The sequence below is a fragment of the Electrona antarctica genome (genome assembly GCF_951216825.1).
Source record: "Electrona antarctica genome assembly, chromosome: 8".
Lineage (NCBI taxonomy): Eukaryota > Metazoa > Chordata > Actinopteri > Myctophiformes > Myctophidae > Electrona > Electrona antarctica.
In genome coordinates this window covers 29,388,107-29,398,940 of record NC_136789.1, presented here as the reverse complement: position 1 = coordinate 29,398,940, position 10,834 = coordinate 29,388,107, and the positions used below count along the sequence as shown (strand labels likewise).

The window sequence follows — 10,834 nt, the reverse complement described above, 5'->3', positions numbered from 1 at the left end:
GCCTTTACTGTTCCTAATATATGTCAACGACAAGACTTCAGCTTGTGACTGCAACTTGTTCCTGTTCGCAGATGACTCGGCACTGCTAGACTCGGACAGGAACAAACTGCAGGTTGAACTATGCATGCACCTCCTGGTACCACAGCACCTCAAAGGCCCTTAAAACTAGGCTCCAGACTTCCCAAAACAAACTGGTCAGGCTCCTACTTGGCCTCGCCCCCCGAACCAACCTCACCCCTGCCCACTTCGACAGGCTGGAATGGCTTAGGGTCGACGACAGAGTACAGCATCTTGCAATGGGTCTGGTCCACAAGATTCGATACACCACCAAGATACCCATGTACCTGTCTAGATACTTCCTTAATGTTAACGAAGTCCACACCCACAACACCAGAGGGAGTGCAACGAACCATGTACAACCCAGATTCGGCACAAACAAGGGACTAAATTATTTTCGCTCCTATGCCACCAAAATGTGGAACGCCATACCAACAGTAATTAAGACATGTGAATCCCTTGACTCCTTCAAAACCGCTCTCAAAGGGCACCTACGGATGGCTGCAATTCGAAACTGGCCCCCGTAAAATCTGAATCCCCCCCCCCCGCCCCCCCTTTTTCCCTCACTGTATATGTTTATTTTCCCTTTTTACCTCCATTATGATGAATTCCTGTTCTGTTCTTTGTCTATATAGAAGTGTCTATTTGTACGTCTCTAAATGTTTTGATGAATTGAACATGGTGGACCCTTTTGGAAACAATTGCAATGCTTAATTGGGTCGTCCACTCACAGTTAACAGTCTTTGTATTGAGTTTGTGCTCGAAATGTACTGTAATTCTGCAAACTGTTAATAAATATTTCAATCAATAAAAAAAAAGCTGTTTACTGTGACTCTTAATTATATATGTCAATATGTTTAAATATATATATATTCGATTTTACTCAAAGTAAGAAATAAATGTTTATGTATTTTTCTTACTTATACCAAACTCGTAGTTATGCCTTGTTTATTGTTGCTTTTCTGGTGAAAGCAATTTATGACTGCATTAATATGTTACTGTCATGTGGAGAGACATTTAAAATACTGTACATACCAATTTCAGTTTAATATATCGAAGTGGTTTGGTGACATCTTTTTTTTTATTATTACTTTTTTATAGGTTTTCTGACCTCAATTGCACCCAAAGAACCTGAACTTCGAACATGCAGTGGGTTTTCTGTGGTCTGACTAATTAGGCTCTAATTTGCCTGTGGATCGACAGTGATGTAACAGTCGTTTTTCCATTGCTACTGTTATCAACATCAGGTAAATAGGATATTAACCGATACGCCCCTGCATTAGCACAACACAGCGATAATAGTTTTGAGCCCAATATGACCAGGGGTGTGCATGGGCAAGAGAGACAACTTAAAACGTTCTTAGGTAGTGCAGTGACTGTGAGGCCCCTTTTCCACCGGTTGGTTCCCAATGGGAACCGGTTCAGTCCTTTGTGGTTCTTAGTCCATGAGCCAGAGCTCCAAAATTGGAACGTTAATTATGAATTGAGTGGAGCAAAACCATACCTATATTAGATTGTTATCACCATGAAACTTCCCCAATTGAGTACTTACACGAAGACAATGATTTATTCCATTACAAATTTTACATTTTTAAATATGCAAATTAGGCATTATGTAGGAAAATATGCTAAATAATCGAAAATATGAAAAAGCTACTACTGTGGAAGGGTTATCATCATAATTTTACTTTTGGTATTGAAATGTATTTTGATGCCAATTTTTTTACTAACATTTTGAACACAGGCCTCTTACTTGTAACAAAGTATTTTTTATATTTTATATGTAAGTTATAAACGAAAGAACGAACGAACAGCCACCACCCAACTCAGTTCCCCTAATCGACCCTCGGCCCTGCTCCAACCAGATCAGTACATCTCACGTCTGGGCCCCTTAAAAGGGTGCCTCCTACTTCCTTGTCTCACCTATGCCTTCCCGAGGCTCCCGACCAGATCCTTTGCTGGTCGGGACTGTATTCATTCTTGACTTTATCATGTTCCATTCATTCATTGATTCATTCTCAATGTAATCCCCTTCTCGTAATAAACGTCATTCATTCAGTCCTGTGTAGTGAAATCTCTTTAAGTTGAAATTGCGTTTTATATTGCTACTTTTACTTACGTACCAGTAATAAAATAATAATAACAAAAAAAACATTGCATAGATGCACCTGGGACGTATCCTCAGTGATGTATCCCAAGGTCATCAGGTGACCCAGCCGGGGTGATCAAGTGCCGACTTACGTCCTAGTAGCTACCCTCGATCAGTCCCATTATAGGAAAGACAGGGCCACACAATCCGTTGGAAATACTCCAGAACTACTCTGCCAGGGCTGGGAGGTACGCTTCTGGCACATGGAAGGACTAGGCTCTGTGGGTTGACTCCTGTCCGGGACCCTCCTACGTCTCACCAGGTCCACTCCTGCTCTCACGAGGCCCAGGACTTGTGCGTTGCACCAGAGAATGAATTGTATTTGCATTGCACTTTTCATTCACAGGGAATCCCAGAGTGCTACATGGTTAAGTAAGACGCCTGAGGGCGAGAAGCGACCAGGTCACGTGCACGCATCCGCCTCGTTGACGGCAGACTGCATGGCGAGTGCTGGCACTTTGGCATGGGGGGGTCAGATCAACATGGAATGAATTCTGTACTGGCCATATAAGGAGCATGTCTTGAGTGTACAGGGTTTGATGAGGGCCCAGGGTAGGGCCGGGCCTTAATATTCGGCCTGTTGAGAACTCTAGTTTTCGCCGGCTGCGGCTGCACTAATAACTTTGGGGCAGGCCCGTCTAGTTTGAATGGACTGGTATCAGTCAAAAGGGAGACATCGAAGAGGAATGATGGATAGGGGGCTTGCCTGGGGTGACCATTACCAACCAAAACACACACACACACACACACACACCGACGGGAAATGCTAGATTCCATAGACCAGTGGTCGCAAAAATATTCCTTCCACCACTGCCTGTACACAACAAGTGTATAGTCTTGATTCCCCAAAAAGACATACACATATTCTCGTCTATGACCTTATGCGCCGGTTAAAAGAACCCCAGCCGTTCAACAAAATCAACCAGACATGTGTTTTTAACACCTATTTATTACCACCATAAAATAAGAAATTTGGAAAATACAAAGATCAGCTTATTTATAATACGTCTGAAAAAATTGAGGAATATAAGAAAAAATATAAAAGAAAGTAAATTAAGTCATATTCGTGTATATCACAACTTTTTTGAGACTCATTCTATGATCATATCTATACATGAAGTAGGAGACAGAACCTAAGACTCATTCTATGATCATATCTATACATGAAGTAGGAGACAGAACCTAAGAGACTCATTCTATGATCATATCTATACATGAAGTAGGAGACAGAACCTAAGACTCATTCTATGATCATATCTATACATGAAGTAGGAGACAGAACCTAAGACTCATTCTATGATCATATCTATACATGAAGTAGGAGACAGAACCTAAGACTCATTCTATGATCATATCTATACATGAAGTAGGAGACAGAACCTAAGCATGCAGAGTAATAACTCTCGTTATGTCACTTCCTACCGTTATGTGTCTAATGTCTATCTAAACTAAAGAGATATAGATAGCCAGAGTTTTATAATAATATGACATGATCCAAAGTAAGAGACTGAATAGGAGGCGGCGCTGGTAAATCGCTGCCCCCGTGTGGCTGCCGTTGGAACTGTGAGCTAGCTGTCTTCTAGGAAATATTCAGAAGCCCTTTCCGATTTTTAAAATAGATTGACTGTAAATAATAAAGCATTGATCATCATGTGTTTGTGTTAATTTTACTTATTTTTTGACAACTTTTTTTTTTGAAAAGAGACATTCATGTGAATTATATACTTGGGGGGGAAATAGAAACAAAACAAAAACAAAAAAAACACCATATCCACAATGAGAATATTCATAAGCAGCCATAAAGATACTTTGTTGAATACAAATGGTTCAGCAGATCAGATACACAACACAAACAGGGCCAACGAGACTAATGGAGTTCCAAACACACTGCTCCACCATCGATGTAGCCGAAAGAGCGATCATAGATGAGATCATACATGGACACAGGGAGAGACACTCTATAAACTATTAAAAGTAGTATTAGTATTGAAGGGTAGAGGGACGGAGTGGGCGAGAGGCTTGGAGTGTGTTCGGACAGGGCAACAGGAGGCCTCGAGGCTAGTTTTAAATAGCACCCTGCTGTGGAAGTTGCTGCTCCCCTTAAGCAGACTAGCCTCTGGGCCACACCCCTCCATTTTGTCTGTCTAACAGGTCGTCGTGTTCGGTACCACACTCTTCTTGTGACATAAAGAACATATAGCGAGTCCCAAGAGAGAACCAGCGCCGATCTTTGTCGTCAGAGCTTAAATGTGTTTTGAAGAAGTGCAATCCAAACACAGCAAACGTTGTTTGTGTGTGTGTGTGTGTGTGTGTGTGTGTGTGTGTGTGTGTGTGTGTGTGTGTGTGTGTGTGTGTGTGTGTGTGTGTTTGCACAAGTCTGATCAGCAAAAACCCCATTACATGCATGGTATAAAGGTACCCTAAAAACATCTTGTGAAGACAAAACTATATTTCTAATCTCTTTATAATTAGGATTACTCTAAATTCTACCAAGTAAGCAGGGAGTTTGGCTGGGGTAAGTGGGGGTACAATGAAGGAAAAAAGGGGGACTGGACAAGTAAAGAAGAAAAGTGTACAGAGGTTGAAACATGGAAAAAGTAAAACACAGAGGAGTCCAGGCCGCCTAAGCACGTTCGCCACGGATGCGACGGGCCAGCTGGATGTCTTTGGGCATGATGGTGACACGTTTGGCATGGATGGCACACAGGTTGGTGTCCTCAAAGAGACCCACCAAGTATGCCTCACTAGCCTCCTGTTGAGGGAAAGCAAATATCCGTGAACGATAGAATTGATGCGTGATGCAACATTGGAGATTGGTATCTTAAACCACTTGAACCCTAGCATTCCTATTCTGGGGGTAACATTCACCAGTAATAGCAGAGCTACAAGCTCTTCTGGGCTTGTAGGGGGAAGAAACTGGCCAGGGAGGGCCCCAAGCAACTCTGTATTATTTGACCAAGTATAGAGGGTTCAAGTCAGGGGTGCCCACACCTTTTTGACTTCTAAATTAGAGCTACTTTCAAAATGACCAGCTCAACAAGATCGACCCACTAAAGAACTTATCCAATTGCTGAAAATAGTTAAAAAATTTAACCGAGGGAGTTTAGGAATAACAGCGCTGTCGTTGACGTATTAGACAAACGCACTTGGTATGGGAAATGGATGGGGAAAAAGGAATTGGTAGATTTTTTTTATATACAGTAACTTTGTAATGCTACCGACTCTCTTGAAAGTGGAAAGTATTGCATTGTGGGTTTGAGCGGACGGACAGGCGCTTTTTGATGTCAATCAATCAAGTCACCTTAATTGAAGTCGCAGAGGCCAAAAACATTTATATTATATATTTCTAGGGGCCATGTCATGATGTGGTCGTAGCGGCACCGAGTGCCGCGCTATGAGCATGTAGATCTGGTATTTTTCAATAGCTAAAGTATAACATAATGCTTCAAACACCAAAAGGGGTTCCCACCCAAAATGGGTTTTTAAGTGGTTAATGTAACATAGTAAGAGAGTGGCAACACTCCCATTGTAACAATTGAATGCGGAAGTGCTCATTCTATCTCAATGGGATAGTTCCAGCCATAGGAGCAATGTTTGGAACTATAGACCATAGGCACTCTCCTACTCTACACTCTGACATGCACACAAACCCACCTGCAGGGCTCCAATGGCAGCACTCTGGAAACGGAGGTCGGTCTTGAAGTCTTGAGCGATCTCCCTCACTAAGCGCTGGAAGGGCAGTTTACGGATCAGCAGCTCAGTGGACTTCTGGTACCGACGGATCTCCCTCAGAGCCACAGTACCGGGCCTGAAACAACAACAACCACATACATTACCAGCAATACCTACTAGCTTATTACTGCACGGTGCTTTCATAGAATCTCAATAATGAATAAATTAGACTAACCATCACTCATTTATCAAGATTAACGTTATTTTGTTTTAAACCAAAGAAAATAATCAATTGACCAAATGACAAGTTAGTTATATGCCATCCATGTGACCATCATCACCAAGGTTCAAACTCCAGAGGTTTTAAGCTGCTATAAGCAATAATATGTCAAATCTTTAATGACCTTTTTCTTTTTGTATGGTATTCAGACAGCCAGCAATGGGTAAAACGCTCCCAAATAAATGTAGTCTCTGTGACACATCTAGGGGCCACAATCTGCATTCAAAGATTTTTTCCTAGAAGCTTTGTCATTGGTCGATTTGCTGATTGGTTAGTCATTTCGACCAATTTTTCAACCAATGACAAAGCTTCTGGGAACATCTTTGTATCACCCTAGATGTGTCACAGACTACTTTTTTTTGACATATTATTAGCTTTTAAAGGATAACTCATTTTGACCCGACGTAAAAAAAAGGAAAAAAAAGTCTTCTCAAAGATTTGTGCCGCATTTTTACGATTTTTCAAAAATAGCAGACCTACAAGCTCATAGCGCGCCACTCGGTGGCGCGCTATGAGCTTGTAGGTCTGCTATTTTTCAATAGCTAAATTATAACATAATGTTTAAAACACCAAAAGGGGTTCCCGCCCAAAATGGGATTTATAACTGAGGGTCACAGTTGAACAGGAAGGATTAAATTGGTGTTTTGTGGATCAATCAATACTTTACCTGTAACGATGGGGCTTCTTCACACCACCAGTAGAGGGGGCACTCTTACGGGCAGCCTTAGTAGCCAGCTGCTTACGTGGAGCTTTGCCTCCAGTGGACTTACGGGCAGTCTGCTTTGTACGAGCCATGACGACAGGGTATCACACCTAGAGACAGAAGTAGTGGTATTCAGAGATTTAAAATAGGGTACATTTTGCATCCCAAAACGCAGTTTATAGTTAAGGGACGCAATAAAACAACGACCTCTGCATCCACGGGATGCACTACTGTACTGTTTTTTTATTCTAGTTTATTTTGCTAGCTTTAGTTATATTAATCATTTCTTCTTCTGTTTTCTACATGAATATAACCACATTATAACCATGTAAAATGAAATGGGAGTTAAAGGCTGCAATTTGTAAAAAATGGCAAAATATGACTCCTAACGTCGTTGAAGTGGGACTCATAAAATGTCCCTGGGACTCATCTATTCTAAAAGACCATCCCTGCATCCCGGGACTCATTACATTGAAAACCTATTTACATCACTGAGTATATGTGTGTGCTGATGATGATCAGGGCAAAAGCTAATAATTAATGTATTTTAAGTAATTGTAGGATTGTTTTATTTTATTAAACAAAACCAATTGCCAATGTTGAATTATTATTTATCACACAGTGAAACTCTAAAGATAGTCATTAAAGTTATGGTTGGCCACCTGTCCTGCAGTGCTGATTTTGTCGACTAAAACTAAGACGAAGGCCTGGGCCATGGCTCAGTGGTCCAGGCACCTTGGCTGGTAATCCAGTCTGGCAGTGTGCCGCGGGTTCGACTCCCGATCCCGACGGCCTTTACTGCATGTCTTCCCCCCATCTCTCTCCCCATTTCCTGTCAGCCTACTGTCTGTCCCTCCATAAAAGATATAAAATAAAGGCGAAAGCCACAAAAAAAAAACATTTAAAAAAAGAACTAAGACGAAAAATGTCTGTCGACTATTTTTTTCCACTGACGAATATATTGACTAAATATATTGACAATTTCGTCAACAAATAAAAACTAGACTAAAATGCTAGGAAGGGACTAGTGGACAAGAGATCCAGTATAAGTCATTTTACACTTGGTTGCATGCTGAAAATAGCCAATCTACAAGCTCACAACGCGTCGCAGTGCGACACGTTATTTTCAGCAAGTGTAAAAACAGTCATTACGACGCCATCAAGGCCTGGCAAAATACATTTTTTTAGTCGACTAAAATCTTATGATGTTTAGTCGACTAAAACTAGACCAACACTAAAACATTCCGGCCGGGTGACTAAAATGTGACTAAAACTAAATGAAAACTATTCAAGAGACTAATGACTAAAACAAAAAAATCAAAATTAGCTGCCAAAAACAACACTGGCCACCTGGTGAAACCTTTTCTCCAGGGAAGGGTCTGGCAGGAGGGGGGAACCCAATGTACTCTCTGCTGCCCCATCTGGCGGAGTCAGGTTATCTGGCAGCAGCAGCACCAACAAACAGAGCCATGCCAATGCTGGACAGAATGCAAATGTTGTCCAGCAGGGGGAGTGGTTTCACCAGGCTAGGACTAAGTACCAACCAGACCAATCACATTCATAATCGCACACATCAGTGGTTCCCAAACTTTTTCATGTCAAGCAAGGATCCCCAAAATGATACTCATTAGCCCTCGGACCCCCTATTTGAAAATATATACCAAGGAAAGGACCCCCCATAAGAGAAGCTTTTTACAGCTCTAGCAGTGATTTTCAACCATCCCCCCCCCCCCCCAGTTTGACATGCATTAGTATTCAGTTGTAAATTGTAAATTACAATTTAGTAAATTGTAAATTGCATTAGTCTACGGACCCCCCATTTAATGGCATTTCTATCTCTGGGACCCCCAATTTATATTGTAAAATCAATGTTAATTTAACTCTGAGAGTGTACGAATGGAACCTTTGTGTACACTCTCAAGAGTTACAGACCCATATAAGGGTCCATTTGGTTCCAGACTATCATTTAGCTGGGGGGGACGCCCCTGGAACTCCCTCAAGGGCCCCCTAGGGGGTCCCCGGACCCCACTTTGGGACCCACTGAGCTAGAGAGAAAGGGGGGCGGGACGATGACTCCTCCGTCACATCACAGGCCCCGCCCCGCCTCATAGCGCAGGATTATGGCCGCAGACGAGACCGAGAAGCACCCAAATGAACCTACCAAATATGCAAGGCAAAGGCGGGACATTAAACTTTCAAACATTTCAACTAAAAACCGGGCTAATGTTGTACTGTACACACGCGGCTATCAAAAGACGGTAGAGGACAAGCGTGTCTACCGGGAGAGCTGCACACATTGTGCCGAGAGGCGTTAGATGTGGGCAAAGAACCGAGGTGAAAATGAACATGGAAGTGGAGAATATGTCTGTCTGCCCTGCAGTGGCTGCTACAGATAGAGAGAGAGGCAGTTTTCACGCGGCTCAGTGGATTCTCCATTTCTACAACCGTCGAAATAAAACGGCTATTAAAAAATGAACTTTAGACAGTCCATTCTTTGGCTAAAACGGTCGTTAGTCGCTTCACGCAGACGAATCCGTTAGAAAATTGGAACTTACCAGGGGTGAACTTAAAGGATTTTTGGTTCGTTCGCTGGGGGGAAATGAAGTGTTATGGTTTCGTGTGGCTAGTTTCAGTGTTTACTATGATCACACAATGGGCGTTCAGCAGGAAAATGGCTGCCGGTGTCAATCATTTCTGTCTCCCACAATGCAACTGTGTGTGAAAACGTTTTGTCAACAAGAAAGAAGAGAAGACGTTTTCTTTAATCTTTAAATACACACACCATTTATTTTGAAGTGTCTATTTGTACGTCTCTAAATGTTTTGATTAATTGAACAAGGTGGACCCTCTTGTAAGCAAGTGTAATGCTTTATTGGTGTCGTCCACTCACAGTTAACAACTTGTCACTCTTTGTATTGAGTTGTGCTTGAAATGTACTGTAATTCTGCAAACTGTTAATACATATTTCAATCAATCAATTTTCAGTGGTTCCCAAATTATTTCATGTCAAGGACCCCCAAATTGACATTAATTTAATAGCCCGCGGACCCCCTCATTAGAAAATATATGCCAAGGACCCCCCATTAGAAAATATATGCCAAGGACCCTCATTAGAAAATATATGCCAAGGACCCCCATTAGAAAATATATGCCAAGGACCCCCATTAGAAAATATATGCCAAGGACCCCCATTAGAAAATATATGCCAAGGACCCCCATTAGAAAATATATACCAAGGACCCCCATTAGAAAATATATGCCAAGGACCCCCATTAGAAAATATATGCCAAGGACCCCCATTAGAAAATATATGCCAAGGACCCCCCATTAGAAAATGTATGCCAAGGACCCCCATTAGAAAATGTATGCCAAGGACCCCCATTAGAAAATGTATGCCAAGGACCCCCATTAGAAAATGTATGCCAAGGACCCCCATTAGAAAATATATGCCAAGGACCCTCATTAGAAAATATATGCCAAGGACCCCCATTAGAAAATATATGCCAAGGACCCCCATTAGAAAATATATACCAAGGACCCCCATTAGAAAATATATGCCAAGGACCCCCATTAGAAAATATATGCCAAGGACCCCCATTAGAAAATATATGCCAAGGACCCCCCATTAGAAAATGTATGCCAAGGACCCCCATTAGAAAATGTATGCCAAGGACCCCCATTAGAAAATATATGCCAAGGACCCCCCATTAGAAAATGTATGCCAAGGACCCCCCATTAGAAAATGTATGCCAAGGACCCCCATTAGAAAATGTATGCCAAGGACCCCCCATTAGAAAATGTATGCCAAGGACCCCCATTAGAATATATATGCCAAGGACCCCCCATTAGAAAATATATGCCAAGGACCCCCATTAGAAAATATATGCCAAGGACCCCCCATTAGAAAATGTATGCCAAGGACCCCCATTAGAATATATATGCCAAGGACCCCCCATTAGAAAATGTATGCCAA

At 42.0% G+C, this 10,834-nt stretch overlaps 1 protein-coding gene across 2 annotated transcripts; it reads right to left on the bottom strand.

Moving 5' to 3' along the window:
• Positions 1 to 3,141: 3,141 nt before the first annotated feature.
• Positions 3,142 to 9,574, bottom strand: h3f3c (H3 histone, family 3C). Of its 2 annotated transcripts, none has more exons than XM_079508369.1 (5): positions 9,417 to 9,574; positions 6,826 to 6,971; positions 5,861 to 6,014; positions 3,545 to 4,958; positions 3,142 to 3,296 (listed from the first exon to the last, which is right to left on the bottom strand). In XM_079508369.1, exons 2-4 carry the CDS (start codon positions 6,951 to 6,953, stop codon positions 4,830 to 4,832), a joined length of 411 nt encoding a protein of 136 aa, XP_079364495.1. In that variant the 5' UTR covers positions 6,954 to 6,971; positions 9,417 to 9,574; the 3' UTR covers positions 3,142 to 3,296; positions 3,545 to 4,829. The 2 variants fall into 2 exon arrangements, with proteins under 2 accessions (XP_079364495.1, XP_079364496.1); XM_079508370.1 differs by having other exon boundaries at positions 3,142 to 3,339; positions 3,587 to 4,958.
• Between the last annotated feature and the right edge of the window lie 1,260 nt (positions 9,575 to 10,834).

Coding starts and splice junctions, on each gene's coding strand:
- h3f3c (XM_079508369.1), bottom strand. CDS start 6,953: ATGGCTCGTACAAAGCAGACTGCCCGTAAGTCCACTGGAGGCAAAGCT. Junction 6,015..6,825: donor AAGAAGCCCCATCGTTACAG/GTAAAGTATTGA, acceptor TTGTTGTTTCAG/GCCCGGTACTGTGGCTCTGA. Junction 4,959..5,860: donor CTGCCATTGGAGCCCTGCAG/GTGGGTTTGTGT, acceptor TTCCCTCAACAG/GAGGCTAGTGAGGCATACTT.